This window comes from Aquarana catesbeiana, linkage group LG10 (assembly GCF_042186555.1).
Source record: "Aquarana catesbeiana isolate 2022-GZ linkage group LG10, ASM4218655v1, whole genome shotgun sequence".
NCBI classification, from domain to species: domain Eukaryota; kingdom Metazoa; phylum Chordata; class Amphibia; order Anura; family Ranidae; genus Aquarana; species Aquarana catesbeiana.
In genome coordinates this window covers 45,519,424-45,540,911 of record NC_133333.1, presented here as the reverse complement: position 1 = coordinate 45,540,911, position 21,488 = coordinate 45,519,424, and the positions used below count along the sequence as shown (strand labels likewise).

The window sequence follows — 21,488 nt, the reverse complement described above, 5'->3', positions numbered from 1 at the left end:
CGGCTGTGCCGATGTCATCCCCGGGACAGCCTGGTGAGTGTGACTGTTTGTCTGCACCTGTCCCTTAGTCTGCTGTTCTTCCTGTCTTGTCCTCTGTGCATCCATTGGGGAGTGTGTCGGATGCTGATGGGGATTTATCAGGGTCTGGGGGGTCTGTTGTCATGGGTGGGTTGTGTGGGAGCAGCGGGGGACAGGAGGCTCGGTAGCGGCTGTGGCCAGTCATGCTCTGCTGCCCAATTTGTTGCTTGCTCTGGTGACAGGTTATAGGGACCTCCTGGCCAGGGGGGCCATAGGGGTTTCCTCCTCTCAGAACGTTTCTCCGGTTTCTTCCTGGATATCGATGGCAATGCGAGTTTGGCTGCCACAGGAATGCCTCCTTTACCATCAGTCCCACTAGTGGTGGCGCAGCCGGCAGCTGCGACAGAGAAAGGTGATGCAGGTGGGGTTACACCTGTGATGCTAGGGGACCCGCGGGTCAGTAAGGAAAAAGCGGGGGAGTCAGCACAGGTAGAGGCGGCTTTTGACGGGGTGCGACTTGCTGATGCGGCAAGATGTGAGGTATACGTATGCTACGAGGGACCCTTGGGGGCTAACCTTAAGACAGAAAGGGGACTACGTGGAGATCTTTTCGCTACTGCCCTTGGAAAAATTTAACCTGGATAAGGTGAAGCCTCACAAGAGCAAGAAGGAGGAGGAGGAAAAAAGGAATTACCGACTCATATCTAGGACGTTCCCCAACTGGCTGCAAGCTTTTATCATCTTGGCCAGTGTTATTGGGGAGAAGGCGTCGGAGAACTGTTCGGCTTTGTTTTGTTATTTGGACTCGATAAGTGAGGCCCAAAGAGTTTATGGGGGCGTGGGGTGGTTGCGCTATGATGAGAAATTCTGCCAGAGGAAGGCAGTGAGGCCGTCTTTGAGGTGGGACCACAAGGACATCAGCTTGTGGATGAAACTCATGACGCAAGCCTGAGTAACCCCCAACCCCTTTCTTGGAGGGGCCAGGTGTACAACTGCCTCGTCACCATCAGCTGCAAAACACAAGGGGTTTTGCTGGCAGTTTAATGAAGGTTCCTGTAAATTCGGGGGATCTTGGCATTTCCGCCACGAATGCTCTGGTTGCGGAGGTTCGCATCCCATGTCAAAATGCTTCAAGCAGGGAAAGGGGAAATCTTCCGATGCTGGAAAAAGGGAGGACGCCAGTGAGGGTGGAAAAACTGGCTCCGTACCTAAGTAGGTATCCGAATAGATTCGCGGCTCAGTTTCTGTGGCATGGTTTTAAGGACGGTTTCCCATTTCCGAGTTCTTTATCCAGTATCCCTCCCATGTCGGGTAATTTGAAGTCTGCCTATGTGCACCCTGATGTGGTTTCCGGTGAATTCAAGAAGGAGGTGTCCTTGAGTAGAATGGCGGGCCCGTTTTCTTCCCCACCGGTGGACGACTTGGTGGTTTCCCCTTTGGGAGTGGTCCCTAGGCTGGAACCTAATCAGTTTCGCCTTATCCATCACCTTTCCCACCCGAGGGGTGGATTGGTGAATGATGCGATTGACCCCTCTTTGTGCTCAGTATAGTATGCCTTGTTCGACGAGGCTGTGGGGTGGGTGCGCAAATTTTGTCAGGAAGCACTCATGGCCACGATCGACATTGGCCTTGTGTCTATTACCGGTCCACCCGGACAGTTTCCGCCTTTTGGGTTGCATATGGGGGGGTAAATATTTTATTGATCGATGCCTGCCCATGGGTTGTTCTATTTCTTGTTCATATTTTGAACTCTTTAGTTCCTTTTGGGAATGGGTCGTCAGGGATTTGTTGGGCCTGAAGTCAATCATACACTACTTGGATGACTTTCTGGTGATTGGCCCGTCTGGGGACCGAACTTGCCTGATTTTGTTTACCACGCTTCAACACATTTTCCAAGTCTGAGAGTCCCACCACAGAACTGAAGTTCTTAGGTATTATTATTGATGCAAGTAGAATGGAATGCTATTTACCACTTGACAAGCAGGAGGATTTATGGGGGACCGTTGCCGTCACTCTTCAAAGCTCGAAAGTGCAATTACCGGCTTTGCAGTCCCTATTGGGGAAACTCAATTTCGCATGTCGGATCATGCCCATGGGGCGAGTGTTCTGCCGGCGCCTGGCCTCTGCCACCGCAGGGGTTAAAGCACTGCAACATTTCGTTCGTATTTGCAAAGTCGTTTTGTTTGCCTAACTGAATTGAACAGGCAGTCGGTGGCGGATGCTACGTGGTTTGCCTATGAGTGAGTATGGCGTGAGTGGCAAGAGCTGATAAATTTGGTGTGTGGTTGCTTCGGGGGGGAAGGACCGGTTGCATGTATTTCTGTATTTCATAGGAAAAAATTGCGAGGAGGGTGTATCGGTCTCTGCATTTAGTCAAAAAATGGCGGGTTTGGGTTTTCTGTTTAAATTGACTGGTGTGGAGGATGTCACTAAATCATTCTTGATTTGCATGGCCCTGGGGATTATCGGAGGGGCGCAAGTCGGCGGACTCCGTCGTCTTGTGTCTTTTGGGATGCTGGCAGTATGGTCGGATTGCTTGCACCGGGTCTGTTTTACACCTTTTTGAGGTTCAATTTTTTCGGACGGCCTTTGTTGTGGCCTTTTTTGGAGCGTTACGCGTGGGGTATCAATTTGTGATTTTTTTTTCGTAAATGTTTGGTGGCGGGTGGGTTTTCGCCGTCTGAATATTCTTCCCATTCATTCAGGATTTGGGGCTGCTATGGAGGCGGTCATTGGGGTCTTAGCGACTAGATTCTGTGGCGAATTGGTTATTGGGAATCACAGCGTTTTTGTTTATATGTTCGTCCTAAACTCCTTTAGTCCTTGGGTGTCCTCTTACCTAGGGTTTCTTCCTATGGAGCATCTGGGTGTCTCTGTGACTTGTTTGTGTTTGTTGTTCACACGTGTTGGTGTAGCCTGCAAGGCCTGGTGGGGTTGGGGTGCTGACTTTACTGGTGGGGTTGGTGCATTGTTATGTTTGTTATTTTATGTTTTTCAGACCCGGCTTGCTTGATGTGGATACTGGGACATTCTTATGTTCATTGGGGTGCTAAGAGAGCGCTAGTCAGGCTGGAGGGTAGGCAGCTGGGTTCCCCATGTAGCAATGCTGTAGTGAGGTGGATTGGGGTCACGGGCATGCTGTGGTCCAGGGTGTTGCCGGAGATTCAGAGGTATGCCAGGTTGGATAGGCCCTCTGATGTGCTGTTGATGCATGTGGGGGGCAATGATCTTGGCCTTAGGGCTTCCAGGGAGCTTAACTGTGATATCAAGTGGGATTTTCTCCACTTGCGGCCGTCCTTCCTGAACACCATGTTGATATGGTCAGATATCATTGTCAGGACGTCCTGGCACATGGCTCCATCCGTGGACAGGCTTAATAAAGCAAGAATCAAAGTAAAGAGGTAGCCAGGTTTTTTTGTCCGCAAAGGTGGGCTGGAGGTGCGTCATGTTGAGCTGGAAGGAGATAATTGGATTTATCTTCGGGGAGATGGAGTGCACTTGACTGCGGTCGGAATCGACATGTGCTTTTTGGGTCTGCAGGAGGAGGTTTCACTTTGTGGCAGGAATCTCAGGTTTGTGAAGGTCGGACAAAAATATACAGTACGTGGAGTGGAACGGGTACGGCCTATCTCGGTATGGGTACCTTCCCTACTAAGGAAGTAAGGGGCTATCAGTGCTGCATCGGGTGTGAAAAACTGTTAAAAAGTTTGTTCCTGGGCTGGTGCAACTGCGGCTAGGGACCAGGTTGGTAAAGTGGTGGGTGATACAGCCGATGCGATAGAAAATCTTCCTTCGTTAACCTGAGATATAGATTCAGGCAGATCATTTTGGTTGTAAAAGTTCTGCTTTAAGGACAATGGAATAAAATGTTTTATAATGTATTTTTGGTTGTTAATAAAGGGCTGCTATAGCCATTTAAATCCAAGGAATGTGTTGTGTATTTATTTAAGGTATTAGTGGAATTTAATGGTATTTAAGGTAGGCTGGGGCAGCCACAACATCAGCCATACTTCAGTCATGACCTAATATGGTCAATGATGTTATGAACATCCCTGCTACTTTGTGTACATGCTACTGCGGGGCATAGAATGCCTTAGCTGTAGCTAACTAGGCTGTTATATAGGCTGTTATTGCTGATCTATCCTTTTGAGTTACACAGCTGTTATCCTAATACTTTGGTTTTCTGAGTGACGGAAAAGAAATACATTTCTTATATCTATATTCAGACACTTACTTTCTATATATTTGTTTCAAGGACTTTAACTCAAAAGTTCTGAAGTTAGTAAAAAGTAAGTAGGTGATGTTACAAATCTTTCTACATGAGTTGTACATGTTTATCTGCTGCCCTCCAGCGGGTTTATCTTCTCTTCTCTACATCTGTTCGAAGTTCAGAATCTATAAAGCTTGTTTAAGCTGTCAGAAAAAAAGGGGTGAGGAGCTGAAGTTACATTCTGCAGAGCTCAGCGAGGAAAGTTCTTAGAGCTGATTGGAGGGAAGAGACATATCCCACTTCACAATGCACCCAGGAACAGAGCTGAGGCTATTAATCACAGGCTGTGTGCTGGAGATCCCTTCCCCCTTCCCTGTCACCTTTTTTCTCTTGGTGTCAGGAAAACTTATCAGAAGTGATTCATGCTGATAACAGACTGGCATTGGTCGACACCACTATTGGTTCTGAGGTCTTCAACGGAACTCCGCTGGAAAGATTGTGAGCTACTGACCACCAACCAGGGACCAGATTATCGGAATTGGCAGATGATTCCACTGAAGAAGAAAGTTGCATTGAAACCTCCTTCTGCGCCACCTGACCCACGGGACTACTGGATCTGTGGCTGATAAAACCCCCAGATACTGCATGGATTCCTTCAGCATCATAGAAGGCCTGGCCATCACTGCTTTGTCTGAGACTGGATCCCCTGGACCTTCCTCTGAGGAAGAGAAACACGACCCCAATCCGTGTTGAATTGTACTCACAAATACTCCAACATTTGGGTCAGATGCCTCTGGCTCTTTCGAAAGTTGATAAACCAACCGAAATGAGTTAGTGTTTTGCAGGTGAATTCACATGAACTAGAAGGAGCTCATTTGACAGACCCAGAAGTAGCATGTCATCTAGATAATGAAATATTTGCACTCCCTTGACTCTGCTGTCGTTGCGACTCTCAGACAGTAGCTTTAAAAATCGTTCACGGAGTCGTGCAGAAACCGAATGGGAGAGATTAAAAATGAAAATGAAAGCCTTCCACGGAAGGCCTGAGAAAGCGATGGTGAGATGTGTCTATAGAGATATGAAGATACGCATCCGCCAGATCAATGGAAACCATCCAGTCTCCTGACTCCACAACCGAAATGATCGTTTCCAATGACTCCATTTTGAATGGTGGAACCTTCATGTAAGAATTCAGGACTTTGAGGTCAAAAACTGGTCCGAAACACCATGAAGCCTCTGGGACCAAAAACAGAGGGGGAACAAACTCTTTGACCCAATTCGTGCCTTGGAACCGGAAGGATGGCCCTTGCTGCCAACAGCTCCCCTATATATCCTTGCAAACATTGCTTCCTTTCCAAATCTGTAGGAAGTCCAGTTTCTAATAACAAGGTCAGAGGGGGCCTTGTTCTGAACTCGAGACGATAACGTGATCGAAATGATGGCTACAATCCAGGCATCTTGTCATTTGTCCACCCAAAGCCCCCCAGAATTGGGCTAGTCTTGCTCCTACTTGAGAGGGTTAAGCGGAGACAGCTTCAGAAGGACTTATTTGAAGCCTTAGGCTCTGTCCCCACTACTGCGATTTGTTGTGCGACCTGACACAAGCAAAGTCGCATGACAAGTCAAAACCCATGTATTTCAATGGTCCCCATTCTAATTGGTGTGACTTAAGTCGCAGCGACTCCAAAAAATGTTTTTTGCACTACTTTGTTCCCACATGTGTGAGATTTGTAATAAATAAAAATAAACTTTAAAAGGCGTCCGGAGCGAGGACGAAAAAAGAACATTGGTGTGGGCAGCCAGCCGCCCTTTATGGGCTAGAAAAGAGGTGGTCCTGGAGGGGTCAGAGGGGGCGGAGCTGACCCATAGTAGGCTGACATGGGGAGGATCCAGGAAAGGAAAATTACGGTAAGTATGGACAACAATTTTCCTTAATCTCTTCTAATAGCATATACAGTATATCTCTTCTAATAGTATATACAGTATATCTCCTTTAATAGTATATACAGTATATCTCTTCTGTCTGTTGTTCTCAGAGTGGATTTGATATTTTGCTACCTAACCATATAGTTGGTTATTTATATTTACCACCAAAGAATAAATTGCCTTTTTTTTAAACTTTACACATTAACTAAATTATACACCACACTTTTTTTTAAGGTTATTAACCGATTAATAGAAACAATAAATCGGCCAACTAATCGATTATGAAAATAATCATTAGTTGCAGCCCTAGCTAACAGTTAAAATCTTCTGGGGGTGAGGGGCAATACTAAGATAGCAGCCATCAGCACAAGGGGCACTTCTCATTGAATGCAAGTACCATTCTTTGTGCTGATCTTTTTTTAATTCAACCACAAGGCTCTGTTTTGAGACCAATTCTGTTTAATTTATTCATAAATGATATAGAGGTTGGTACAAATAGTTCCGTCTCAGTATTTGCTGAGCTAAGCAGGGCAATAACAAAAAAGCAGGATATGTAAGTGTCACAAGATCTTAATAAAATAATGGGATGGGCAACTACATAGCAAAGGAGGTTTTAATTTTGAAAAATGTAATGCACTGGGGGGGGGGGGGGGGGGGATTAAGAACGCTATTTACTCCCTGGGGGGAGAACTTTTCAGGGAATCCAGGGCAGAAAAAGATCTGGGGGTCCTAGTAGATGACAGACTCAGAAATAGCATGCAATGCCAACCTGCAGCAAACAAGGCAAGCAAAATATGAGATAAAACAAGAATCCTGCCACGTTATAAAATTCAGCTTCATCTGGGGTATCCCATCCAGTTCTGGTCACCAATCCTCAGGAAGGATGTGCTGAAAATGGAGAGAGTCCAGACAAGGGCAACCAAGCTAATAAGGGAACTGGAGGATCTCAGTTTACGAGGAACGACTACAAACATTAAACTTATTCTCCCTGGAGAAGAGACACTTGAGAGGGGATATGATAGCAATATACAAATATCTAAATGGTGATTCTAGCATAGGTAGTAAGCTATAGAGTCTCAAGGAGTGTAAGTAGAAACTCAGCAACTCAATGAAATTGGAGGAGAAGCAGTTTAACTTTAAACTGGGTAGGGGTTTTTTCACTATCAGAGCGGTGAGGATGTGCAACTCCCTTCCACAATCAGTGGAGTCAGTGGGAAGTATAGATACTGTAGTTTCTCTACCCCTAGATAAGACATATTCACGAATATAGTATACATGGATATGGAATATATTATTTGACATGAACACACACACACAGGTTGAACTGGATGGACTGGTGTCTTTATTCAACCATTCCGACTATGTAACTAAACCTAAGTTTTAAGTAATCTAAAATGTTTTATTTTTAAACATTAAATTGAAAGCTTGGTTTACTTTACCTGATTTTATGGTTACTTCTGGCCTGTAGTGCCAGGACACCGATCTAAACAACTGCAAGTTTTGCTTTGGTGGATTTGGTCCTGCCATTTTACCATCTTCCATACAAACCCTGTTGCTGCCTACAGTAGGTATTCACTACAATTATGGTGATTTATATAATGTATAATAATCTTACTGACTCCCCCCCCCCCCCAACTTATACCTAGCTGAGTCCTCAACCAATCCAGCGCTGTAGCGGTTCTCCCAGCTTTCACAGGTCTTGCTAAGGCAGCAGGACCCATTGTCAGTCAAATCATGTGAAGAAGGAGTGGAGGGCAGGGCTGAGCTGTGCTGTGTCTTTGGATGGAGGCATTGGGGCTCAGGATCAAGCCTGCAAGTGTGCCACAATACAAAGTGACCTCCTATGGAGGCACATCAAGAAGAGAAGGAGCACCGGTGGGGGAACCAGGAAGAAGTGGATCAGGGCCGCTCTGTGCAATACCATTGCACAGAGCAGGTAAAAATAACATGTTTGTTATTTAAAAAAAAAACAAAAAAAAATTTAAAAGCAAACAAAATTTTGAATTACTTTCAAATGACATTCAAATGTTCTAGAATTTTCGTACACATTTAAACTGGGCGCTATTGTCGTACTAATTTTCATTCAAAATTTTACTAGTGTACTCCCAACTTTTGCGTACTCCGCACATTTTTTATGTGATTTTACCTAATGCAGAACCTAAAGTGTTTGTAAACCTCAGACATGAAATCTGAGCAAAGCATATTCCTCTATAGTGTGTACTTGTCTGAGTTAGGAGCACCAAGTGTAATTTCTGTCTGCTGCTTCGTTCGGAGCTCTTAACTCCCAGGGCCTGGCAATGTTTTAGCAGATCGCTTGAGTCGAGGCTTTGGGGATCACAACAGATGGGGCCTCAACCCCAAGTATCTACGCAAGATCTTCAGGATCTGGGGGACGCCTTCGATAGATCTTATGGCATTGGAGAATTGTCAACTGCTTTGCTTCTTCACCCGGACCTAGCATCCACAGGCATTGGGTCAGGGTGCTCTGTCCAGGTCTTGGAACTTCCCCTTGACGTATGTGTTCCCGCCGCTTCCATTGGCTCTCAAAATCCTGCTGAAGATTCAGCGAGAAAGGGTCACAGCAATAGTAGTCCTACCTTACTGGCTCAGGGAGCTGTGGTTCCCTCTGGCTTGGAGGATAAAGTTGGGCTCACCAATCCCTCTGCCTCCTTGTCAAAATCTCCTTCTGCAGAGTGGGGCCTGACACCCGAACTGCAGGAGGATAAAGTTGATGACATTATTACAGGATCGGCAGAACGAATGTAACCTATCACCGAATCTGGAATACTATGGAAAGGGGTTGGGACCTTGGATCTCCTTCAGTATCTAACATTTTGGAGTTTCTGCAGAGTAGTCTCCAAGGGTTAGCTTATAATTCCCTGAAGGGTCAAATCCCTGCCTTGTCGGCTATGTCGTGTACAAGATATGCTTTACATCCATTGGTGATCTGATCTTTTAGGTGCAGCCATAGAAATCAGACTTCCATTGAAATCGTTTTTTCCAAAAGAGGACTTAACACTAGTCTTGGGAACATTGCTGGTTCCTCCGTTTAATAAAGCTTTCTCTTGTTCATTATTTCTTTTAACAGTTTTGTTATTTACTAGCCGTGGCCTTGGCCAGAAGAGACTCCGAGTTGTGCGCCTTCTCATCTAAAGAACCATATTGTTTGGTGCTCCCAGACAAGGTAGTCCTTAGGCCGATACCGAGCTTTCTACCTAAGGTGGCCACATAATTTCGTATGAACTGGGAGGTCTTTCTCCCAGCCTTTCCAGAGGATACAGCTGATGATGAGTGGAGTAGGTTAGACCTGGTCTCTGCGGTTTCAACCTACCAGAAATGGACTAAAAGCTTTGGCAAACAAGATCAACTGTAGGTTTTCCCAATGGGGCCTAAAAAGGGTATGCCAGCAACATCCAGAGTTGGGTCTTCCTGGTTTGTCAAGACCATGCATATTGCATACAAAACGCTGGGCCTTCCCTCTCCTTCAGAGATCAAAGCACATTCAACGAGGGGTATGGCAGCATCCTGGGCATACGCGAAGGTCGCCCCTGAGGTAGTTTGCGGAGCAGCAAGCTGGAGCGTGCCCAACACCTTTTTTATTAGGCATTACAAGCTTAATATGGCTTGTCCGCCTGAGGAAACATTTGGCTCTACAGTATTACGGCGGCTGTTGCCCATTAAAAATTTTGAATAGCATTGCATTGAGGGTTTGGCTTATTTTTTGTCTTCCCTCCCTTCTTAATATTGCTTGGTACATCCCATAGTAGGCTGACATGGGGAGGTCCAGGAATAAGGAAAATTGTTGTCCATACTTAATTTTCCTTTCCTGGATCCTCCCCATGTCAGCCGGAGGATTCCCACCCAGTTTTTCCATCGTGAGGAGCAGTTTTTTTGAACGCTGGTGTGGGCAGCCAGCCACCCTTTATGGACTAGAAAAGAGGTGGTCCTGGAGGGGTCAGAGGGGGCAGAGCTGACCCATAGTAGGCTGACATGGGGAGGATCCAGGAAAGGAAAATTAAGGAAAATTGTTGTCCATACTTACCGTAATCTCTTCTAATAGTATATACAGTATATATCCTCTAATAGTATATACAGTATATCTCTCCAGTATATACAGTATGAGGATATATACTCTTAACCACTTAAGACCCGAACCATTTGGCTGGCCAAGGGCCAGAGCACTTTTTCCTTTTTCGGCACTGCGTCTCTTTAACTGACAATTGCGCGGTTGTGCAACGTTGTACCCAAACAAAGTTGACGTCCTTTTTTTTCCCACAAATAGAGCTTTCTTTTGGTAGCATTTGATTGCCTCAGATTTTTATTTTTTGCGCTATAAACAAAAAAAGAGCGGCAATTTTGAAAAAAACGCAATATTTTTTACTTTAAAAAATATCCCCAAAAAATATATAAAAAAAACATTTTTTTTTTCCTCAGTTTAGGCCGTTATGTATTCTTCTACATATTTTTAGTTCAATCAATAAACGCTTATTGCGATTTTTTTTGTTTGCGCAAAAGTTATAGCATCTACAAAATAGGGTATAGTTTTATGGCTTTTTTATTATTAATTTCGTTTTTTATTAGTAATGGCGGTGATCTGCGATTTTTATTGGGACTGCCACATTATAGCGGACACGCCGGACAATTTTGACACATTTTTGGGACCATTGGCATTTTTTACAGCGATCGATGCTATAAATTTGCATTACTGTAAAAATGTCACTGGCAGTGAAGGGTTAACCACTAGGGGGCGATCAAGGGGTTAAGTGATTCCTAGTGTGTGCTCTAACTGAAGAGGGGAGGGGACTGTGTAGGGGACATGACAGATCATCTGTTCATACTCTGTATGAACAGACGATCTGTCTGTTCTCCCCTCAGAGAACCGTAAACTGTGTGTTTACACACACAGATCCCGGTTCTCCGTGTGCCCTGACCGATTGCGGGAGTCTGGCAGTGATCGAGACTGCCGGGCACCCGCATCGGCTCCATGGACGAGCAGGGGGCATGTGCACCCCCCTAGTGGCCATCTGTGGTACCGACGTACCATGACAGCGATTCGCGCAGCCGAGCCATGTTGCCGCAGTATAACTGCGGCGGCTGGTCGGCATGCGGTTAAAGGGTGAATCTGGTAAGTATCATCAGATTCAGAGATCAAATTTTCTTTTTTTTTTAAAAACAAACAATGTCTTCCTTCAAAAAAAAAATGTAATTTTAAGAACGTTCGTTCGATTTTCTAATCATTAGTGGGGTCAAATCGACGTTCATTTTCAACCACAGTGACGGGAAAATTTGGAAATAATAGAAAACTTCTTGGTCAAAGGAATTTTCAGACAGTGCATGTGGTTTTCATTCAGAAATTACATTCATTTTTTAAAAACAAGTGAAAATTTCAAACAACATTGCACGTGATTTTGCTGCGATTTGCGTTTTTGCATTTTTTTTGGCCAATTTGGTGGGCAGATTAAAAAACACAAATTGCTGCAAAAATGCATTGCATGCTTTTCTGCAGCTTCTTCATTGAAGTACATTGAGCCAAAAAAGCACCGTTTTCCGTTAAAAAAAAAAAAAAGTCCCTGACCCTTTCCAAATACGCAGCGGCTGAAAAAAGCATAGATGTGAACGTGTCCCATAGGAAACGTAAAATGTAAATCAAGTGTAGTGCATTTCTGCAGAAAGCACCAAAAACACATAGATGTGAACCAGGTCTAAGACGTTTAGTAACATAATGGGGTTAAAAAAAAAATAAAATTAGCCCTTTATACTACAAAAAAGCAGATAATCACTACTGTAAGGGATTCATTTTTTACTGTAGAACTGTGAAAGAAATATTTACAGTAGTGATTATTTGCTCTTTTTGTACTATAATGGGCTCATTTTCAACTTTTTTTTTTAACCCCATTATGTTACTGGCCGATTAATCGATTATGAAAATAGTAATAGATTAATTTCATAATCGATTAATCGATTAGTTGTTTCAGCCCTACTATTAGCAAAACATTTATGCATTAACCACTTGACCACTGGGCACTTAAACCCCCTTAATAACCAGACCAATTTTCAGCTTTTGGTGCTCTCACATTTTAAATGACAATTACTCAGTCATGCAACACTGTATCTATATGAAATTTAGACAAATCCACAGCCTGGTCACATACAGAGGCCGAGTATGGCCGAGCATGGCTCGGTATGGCCGAGCATGGCTGGGTATGGCTTAGCATGGCTGGGTATGGCCGAGCATGGCTGAGTATGGCAGGGTATCGCGGGGTATGGCAGAGTATCGCGGGGTATTGCAGAGTATTGCAGAGCATTGAAGGGTGGCTGAGCATGGATGGTTGGATGGCAGTTGTCACTGAGCAGCGCTGTGGGCACTACACATCCAGCCCACAGCGCTGCTGCCATCCGATCCCTCCACCTCCCTGCTCACAGTGTACCGATCAGTACAGAGAGAGGAGGAGAGGAACCGGCGTCATGAGATGACGCCGGTTTGTTTACATATTTACATTTGTTTACATGCGATTAGCGGCCATTTACCGGGATTCGTGATGCGCCGGGTCCAGATGCTCTCGGGTGCGCGCCCCAGGGGGCGCGCGCAAGAGCGGAATTCTGGGAGGACGTCACTATACGCCCTCCCAGGGTTAAGCAACCGCCATGTAGCCTTCATTTGGCTATGGGTTGTTAGGTGGTTAAGGTAAAAAGGATTTAGGCTTTAGTACCACTTTAACATTTGATTTTGGAATGAATGGACTTAATAAAAGAAATACCACATGCAGTTATGCCGCGTACACACGATCGGAAATTCGGCCAGCAAAAGACCGATGAGAGCTTTTGGTCAGAAGATGCGACCGTGTGTATGCTCCATCAGACTTTTGCTGGCCAAATTCCAGCCAGCAAAAGCTTGAGAGCATGTTCTCAATTTTTCGGTCAGAAAAAGTTCCAGAAAATACGATCGTCTGTAGCAATTCCGATGAGCAAAATTCCTACGCATGCTCGGAAACAATTCGACGCATGCTCGGAAGCATTGAACTTCATTTTCTCGGCTCGTCATAGTGTTGTACGTCACTGCATCCTTGATGGTCGAAAGTTCAGAGAACTTTTGTGTAACCGTGTGTATGCAAAGCAAGCTTGAGCAGAATTCCATCAGAAAAACCATCATATCTTTTTCCAACCAAAATCCCGATCGTGTGTACACGGCATTAGAAATTGTTACATTTGGGAAACATTTTCCATCCTGCTTCTTCAAAATTATTCATCACTGTAGTCGAAAAACAAACATTGATTTGACCCCACTAATGATTAGCAAACCAAACCAAATTCTTACAATAAAAAAATGTCAAAATGAATTCCACCAGTGTATACCCAAGAACTTTGAAAACTTCCTCATGACATCAAAAAATGGAGACAGATATAAGGAGAATATAGGCAAAATATCCACCACCGACTGTATGAAGGCTTACCGGAATGCTTGGACTCAAATGGACATACGCTTGATTTGTCGACAAGGCTTGTGGTGAAATTACACCAATGGATAAGGGCATCCATGTAGACAACTTCTGGCTTAAAAGTAGGATGATCCCATGGTCCTTCAGATGGTTCACAATGACAGTAACCCTCGGGATGGACAATCTCAGAATGAAGTGGGTCAAAATTTTCCTCAGGGAAAACTGATTGATTGATATCCATACGTTATGATTTGTGATTTTTTGTACAATCAGTTTTCCCTGAGGAAAAGCCCTCAAGAAAAAAAAATATCGCCGCCTTACCGCTGACGCCCGGGCGGCTCAGTGTTTCTAAGTGTATATGTGTGTATGGATGATTCATGTTTATATGTATTTTATGCGCATTATAATACAAGGTTATGTACCAATTGTTCATTAATTTAAACTGTTTTTTCAGAAGTGGTATTATTCCCTGAAGAAGATTTATCTATAACAGTATAATTTGAAACGCGTTGGGTATCCCCTTCTACTGTATTCCTCTGTAATCAATCGATGAAAGGAACAGCAAGTAGATGGGGACTACCACTTTATGTATGATAGAAATTTTTTGTATAGTTGATACTACTATTGTTGCAATGTGTTGCATTTCCTATTAGGGAATTTTATTTGTTTTTATTTGCTTTTTGTAATCTGTTATAATAAAATATACATTTTTTAAATATATTTTTTTTCTTTTTTGATTGCCTATAAAATCCCACATTTCTTGAGGTTTATTCTATATGGAGTGCAATTTGAACATTTAATCTATTTGAGGGTGATGGTCAAGTCTGGAGGCTCAGTTTCACAAATGCATGATGTGCATAAATATTTTCATGCCGATTTTCTCTAATTAGCAACTCTGGTTCATGAAATTGGTTAATTCATATTTGTATATATACACACATTTAGGAAAGCAGAAAAAAAAGAGACTTACAAATTATATAGTCATTAATTAAAAACAGCTGTTAAAGAATTCCTTTTTTTTCAACTGAAGATGTAGCTCATTACAAAATTATGTTAAAATAATTGAAGTCTATTGTGAAAGCAAAAACAGGTAGACAAACATAAATCTAAATAAACTGATATTATATAGGCAATACAAAGGGCATTACAGGCACCAGCAACCTCCCTATGAACTGAGAGGTCATTTAAACTTTCAATGACAGCCTGCCGGATAGTAAATTCTAATACTTCAGAAGGCAGTATGCACATAAAATATGAGTATCTACTATATTCCAGGTTTTACATGCATGAACACATTGGAAATGCCTATAGAAAAGCCTAAATTGACTCCCCCCTGCATCCCCCCCAAGGGGGTCTTACTTTACCTGAAAAATTAAAGCACCACATCTCTTAATCGTGTATCTTCTTTGCAGCCTATTACTATTATGTTCTAGCAGGAATGAGGATGTGGTAATGCTAGTAACTGCTAGCTGGTCATACTAATTACCAACCTTAAGACTTCCCAATCTGCAAACTATCCTTTTCTTGTCTTGCAATACCTATTTTTCCTGCTGTGTATAATATACTTTATATAGCTAAGCATAGGTGTGCGCAGCCTATTGCATTAGAGTGTGCACCCCAAATGTCTTAAAACATGGACGGTGTTAGTAGGGCAGAGGTTGGTGTCAGTAGGGCAGTGAACAGTGTAAACCCGTCCATTAGAGGAGCATGGGCGCTGCCCCCACTATCCATGCGTCCGGCCCTCTGATCTACATGCGGGGCGCCAGACGCATGGATTCCCATGGGGGATTTTTATTTTTTTTTAAGCACGTGATTGGAGCCAGAGGCTCTAATAGGCTTAAAAAAAGGGTGGGCTTGGGGCGCAGAGCACTGCGCTTTGAGCCCATCCAGTTGTGTACAATAGCGAATGGATATTCGCTATTGTCACACTGATTCTCCTCCCAGCCAATTAGGAAGCGGGTCGTGAAACCCATTTCCCGATTGGCCAAAAGGAGAAGTGATCTTATTGGTCAAGGAGGGAGCAAGAGAAGAGAGTAGACGCACGGAAGCCCGACCGACCCACCTGTGACTCCAGGGATGGCTCACCCGCAGCGGCTCAGCCATCCAGCACTCCTCAGCTCAGACAGGTGAGGGAGGAGGAGGGGAGATTGAAGTCAACCCGGGCAGGACATCTGCCTTCTAAAGTAAGGAGGCCACCTGTCTCCCGCGGGGGTGGGGGGGGTGTTGCTGGTGTTCCCGGTGTTCATGTCCATCTTCCAGGGGGAATGGCCTCATCTCCCGCCGAGGGGGGGGGGTCTTGTTTGCCATCACCCCCACCCCCATATTATTGAGCATCAGTGGCAGTAGTTTTTTATTACTTTATTTTTTAATTATTTTTTACAATATTTTTTAGGAGCCCCATTTGGGGGCTTTGGTGAAATATCAGCAGGAGAATCTGCACTGCACGGGGTGATTAGGGTATGCCCAGGCACACTTGGCACACCCCCTGTACATGCCTATGTAGCTGAGGTGTTAATGCCCATAGACTGAAGACTGGAGGTCAACGAGGGTTAATGTACATGTTGTAAGGACTGGTAAAATATGACTTGTCACTGGTTTTTAGTCTGAATTTTGGGGGCTAATCACTTAGGGGTTTTTTATACCTACAGTGTAGACAGGTAACTTGGCACAAAGATTGACCCTGAGGGGTTAGTGTACATACACCACTGGTCAAATAAATGGCGTTTGTTTGCTAAATTCAGGACTTAACCTGTTCAGATCCACGCTATAGCCGAATGACGGCTACAGCGTGGACCTGCTTTGCCGGGAGTACATCTATTGACGTCCCCCCGTGCCCGGAGCAGCCTGCGCGCCTCCTGCAGGGTGCACGCGGTGCTCTGTGATCAGTGAGTTTATGAGATCCCGACCCCTTACCACGTGATCAGCTGTCAGCTGATGACAGCTGATCATGTTATATAAACAGAGTCGGTAATCGGCTATTTATGAAAAAAAAGATCACCGGTGGCCGTGAGAGGGACATCGGTCCCGATCAAGGAGAGCTGCTGCCAGTTCCTCAGTGCCCACCTGTGCCACCTGCCAGTGCCACCTACCAGTGCCCACCAGCGCCACCCATCAGTGCCCACAGTGCCACCTATCAGTGCCCACAATCAGTGCCTCATCAACAGTGTTGCACATCAGTGTCACCTTCCAGTGCCCATCAGTGCCACCCATCAGTGGTATATATCAGGGCCCATCAGTGCCATCTTGTCAGTGGCCATCAGTGCCACCTTATCTGTCCCCACCAGTGCTGCCTTAACTGTGCCCACCAGTGCCGCCTCATCAGCGCATATCAATGAAGGAGAAAAATTACTTGTTTTTATAACAAACTATGAAACATGATTTTTTGTTTGTTTAGCAAAAAATAAAAAGCCCAGCTGTGATTAAATACCACCAAAAGAAAGCTCTATTTATTTGAAAAAAAAATTATAAAAATTTCATTTGGGTACAGTGTTGTAAGATCGCGCAATTGTCATTCAAAGTGCGTCAGTGCTGAAAGCTGAAAATTGGTCTGGGCAGGAGGGGGGTTTAAGTGTCCAGTAAGCAAGTGGTTAAGCCAGAATACCCTACTGAAAAATCTAAAATCAGACTTTAATTTATAATATATACAGTATATATTATTATTACAGTGAATTGAAAACGTATTCATAATCTCTTGAAATTTTCCACATTTTGTCACGTTACATGATGAAAGGCGAGGTGATTGATGGATGTTATATTTCACCTTGCATGCTGTCATTTGCTAAGATCTAAGGTGGAATCCGGTCCGGGTTTTACCAGCCACCTTGGCAGGGTAGGCTCCGGACCAGATTTTGCGGTCCACTTGTGTCCACCAACAGGTGGTATAAATAAAGCAGGACTGGAGCAAAGAGTTGCTCTTGGCCTGGTATTTATAAAGCCAAAAACCTGAGAGCTGCTTTGTGAGCAGTGTTGCCAATAGAGTTGCCACCTCATCCCTTGAGCCCGGGTTCACACCATAATACGCTGCGCACCGCACAGGAGCGCTGTGCGTCCCTGTTCACCGTTTCAGGGACGAATCAGGGCCGATTCTATGCCTGAATTCGGCCCTGAAACGCAGCCAAAGACGCACAGCATTTTTGTGCAGTGCGCACCGCAGCCGCCCCGGAGATATGTGAACCGGCTCCATAGGGAGCCAGTCACATTCTCCTGCTATGCGAATTAGAGGTGCGGAAACGCACCTCTAATTCGCATAGGTGTGAACCCGGGCTTAAACCTGAACACCTTTTGAATTACACAGGTTCTGAGGCTAATTAAATGCAGATAAGGCACCAAGTGAGTTTAATTATCACCTTAATCAGCCACAGAACCTGTGTAATTAATATGTGTTTGGGTTTAATTGGATAAGGTGGCAACCATAGTTGCCAACCATCAGTATTTTTACTTGCAGCCAGTAAAAAACGGGCACTTTTCTCCTGCCAGTAAATACCAGTGACAGGAAAAGGTTTCCAGTAAAAAAATATGGTTGTGACACTCTGGAGCGGGCCAAGACCATCCGAGTGCTTGGTACAGTGTGTTCGGGAAGTAACTGGGGGGCAGATCTGGCGGAGGTGGTACCTAAGTGTGTCGTGTGATGTCATGGTGCAAGAGAATCGAGCGGAGTGGCTGGAGCCTCCTGTATGGAGAAACTAGTCACATGCCTCCCAACAGTTCTGGGACTTGATGCAAGTCCCTGCGAATGAAGGCTTCGCCCAGACTTGGCTCTAGTGGAATGCCCGCCCTGCGGCTTGCCTGGTGTCCCGCACACCGCAAGTATGGCTGTGTAAATTTAGTAGGCAGTGAAAGATGCCGGCTGCCTCACACATACACAGTGTAGAACAGCTTGTGGCTGAGCCCACCACCTCCTCGGCTACCTATGCTGCTTTCCTATACACAGGAGAGAGAGGCGGGGAGGAGTCATGACCGGGGGGGCAGAATGGCAATTTCTCCCTGGCCGTTCTGATGTGCGTAAATGGCCGCAGACATGTCCTCCGGGCACCTGTACAGTTCCGGACAGGACTGGACTGGCCAGCTCCCTCAATCTCTTCCCTTTCACCTCCTTGTCCATGACTGAGAGCTCCACCAATTGATCGCTGGATTCAAGAGTGGAGAGTCAGCCTGCTGTCAGCCTGAAGGTATTTCGATGGGGTCCCATGTGACCGGTGGGAGGGGGGGGGAGTTATTGGGGGTGTAACAGTAAAGGGGGATAGTCTGGGGGGTTGTGCTATGAGGGGTGGGGGGATTTTGGTTAAGAAAAGAAATGGGGGGGATTGGACCCCCTATAGTCTTCTGTCCTGTTGACCCCTGTATGCTACCCTACTGATACCCTGTCTTTCGTGCTGCTGACCCCTGTACTGACCCTTGTACCCTGCCCTACTGACTACCCCTGTCTTCCGTCCTACTGACCCCTGTACCCTTCACTACTGACCCCCTGTCTTCCGTCCTACTGACCCCTGTACCCTTCTCTACTAACCCCCTGTCTTCTGTCCTACTGACCCCTTTACCCTTCCCTACTGACTCCCTGTCTTTTGTCCTGCTGACCCCTGTACCCTGCCCTACTGACTCCCTATCCTCTGGCCTAGTGATGCCTCTTCTCTGCCCTGCTGACCCCCGTACAGACCCTTCTCCTCTGCCATGCTCATTCCTGTCCACCCTGCTGACCCCTGTCTTCTGCCCTAATAACCCCTGCTCTCCACCCAGCTGACCCCTTGTCCTTGTTTTGTTTAAGCACACCCATTAAGCCCACTGTCAAGAGTTTGGTCACACCCACATTTTGCTATGCGCACCACAAATCACATCCTCCCTCAAGTGTCCCTCATTCCAAAGTTCAAAAGATGGGAGGTATGCTAGTCGCATGCATTGCTCAGGTGTGATTTTGGCCCATTCTTCCACACAAACAGTCTTTAAAACAGTTCTATGAACTCTGATCTTCAGTTCTTTCCATAGATTTTCTATTGGATTCAAGTCAGGTAAATGGCTGGCCCATTCTAGCAGCTTTTTTTTTTTTCCTTTCTTTGAAACCAATTGATATTTTCCTTGGCTTTGTGTTTGGTATCATTTTCTTGCTGACATGTAGGAAAACATTCTTGATAAAAAATCTGCTACCATCTACCAGGAAGATGAAGATGAAAGTGGACATTTTTTCATTCATCCTTCCTTCCTTCCTTCAATCACATGAAGTTTGCCAGTACCGTATGCTGAAAAACAGCCCCACACCATAATGTTCCTACCTCCAAACCCCACTGTTGGTATTGGGGGTATTTTTGGGGTGATATGCAGTGCCATTTGACCTCCACACATGGTGTGTATTATGGCATCCAAAGAGTTCAATTTTGGTCTCATCTAACCAGACTATATTTTCTCAGTATTTCACACGCTTGTCTAATGCCGCGTACACACGGTCGGACTTTTCGTCTACAAAAGTCCAACGGACGCTGACGGACTAAAGCTGGCTGGTAATCCGATCGTGTGTGGGCTTCTCCGGACTTTCAACGGACTTTTTTAGCCTCAAATCCGACGGACTTTAGATTTGAAACATGCTTCAAATCTTTACGTCGTAAGTACGACGGACCCCGAAATCCGCTCGTCTGTGTGCTAGTCCGACGGACAAAAACCCATGCTAGGGCAGCTATTGGCTACTGGCTATGAACTTCCTTATTTTAGTCCGGTGTACGTCATCACGTACGAATCCGTCGGACTTTTGTGTGGTCGTGTGTAGGCAAGTCCGTTCGTAAGAAAGTCTGCCGCAAGTCCGCCGAAGGTACGTCGGAAGTCTGTCGGACAGGCTGTCGGACTTTTGTAGACGAAAAGTCCGACCGTGTGTACGCGGCATTAATGTTTGCAGCAAACTTTAAACAAGCTTCAAGATGCTTTTTCTTCAGCAATGGAGTCTTGTGTGGTGAGCGTGCATTACTTCTTTGAAACAATTGTATCTGCTAATTCAAGGTCTTTCTGAAGCTCTCCACAAGTGATCCTTGGCTCTTGGACAACTCTTCTGATAATTATTTTCACTCCTCTGTCAGAAATCTTGCGGGGAGCACCTAGTCATGGCCGGTTTATGGTTAAATTATGTTCTTTCTACTTCCATATTATGGCCCCAAAAGTGCTCACTGGAACATTCAGAAGTTTGGAAATCCTTCTGTAACCAATGCCATCAGTATGTTTTGCAACAATAAGGTTGCGAAGGTTTGGAGAGAGCTCTTTGGTTTTACCCATCATGAGATGTTTCCTGTGTGACACCTTGGTAATGAGACACATTTTTATAAGCCATCAGTTTCGACTGAACCAGCTGATATTAATTTGCACTGACAAGAGGCAGGAATGCTTTGTAATTACTGATAGATTTCAACTGGTGTCTTGGCTTTCCATGCATTTTTGCACCTCCCTTTCTTCATGTGGGTATGGGGGGGGGGGTCAGAGGACTGAATATTTCAACTAAGCCAGCAGCACAAAAGACACTTCTTGTTCAGTCTAAGTATTGTCCTCCTACTGATGAAAAAATAAATAACTTATGCCCCGTACACACGAGCGGAATTTCCGTCGGAAAAATCTTGGATGGTTTTTCCGACAGAATTCCACTCAAGCTTGGCTTGCATACACACGGTCACACAAAATGTCTCTGAACTTTCGACCGTCAAGAAAGCGATGATGTAAAACACTACGACGAGCTGATAAAATTAAGTTCAATGCTTCCGAGCATGCGTCATTTTTTGCGCGTCCAAATTGCATACAGACTAACGCATTTTCGGATAGGAACTTTTTCCGACCGAAAAATAGTGAACCTGCCCTCAATCTTTTGCTGGCTGGAATTCTGCCAGCAAAAGTCCGATGGAGCATACACACGGTCGCAATTTCCAAACCAAAAG

General features: G+C 45.0%; 1 protein-coding gene across 1 annotated transcript in view; it reads right to left on the bottom strand.

Moving 5' to 3' along the window:
- LOC141110648 (cell adhesion molecule CEACAM8-like) overlaps window positions 1-15,038 on the bottom strand; it is a 53,829-nt gene extending 38,791 nt beyond the window's left edge. The window contains exon 1 of the mRNA XM_073602123.1: window positions 14,955-15,038. Within this exon, the coding sequence (XP_073458224.1) occupies window positions 14,955-14,976 (22 nt within the window). The 5' untranslated portion in view covers window positions 14,977-15,038. The remainder of the gene's footprint in view (window positions 1-14,954) is intronic.
- Window positions 15,039-21,488: the final 6,450 nt, after the last annotated feature.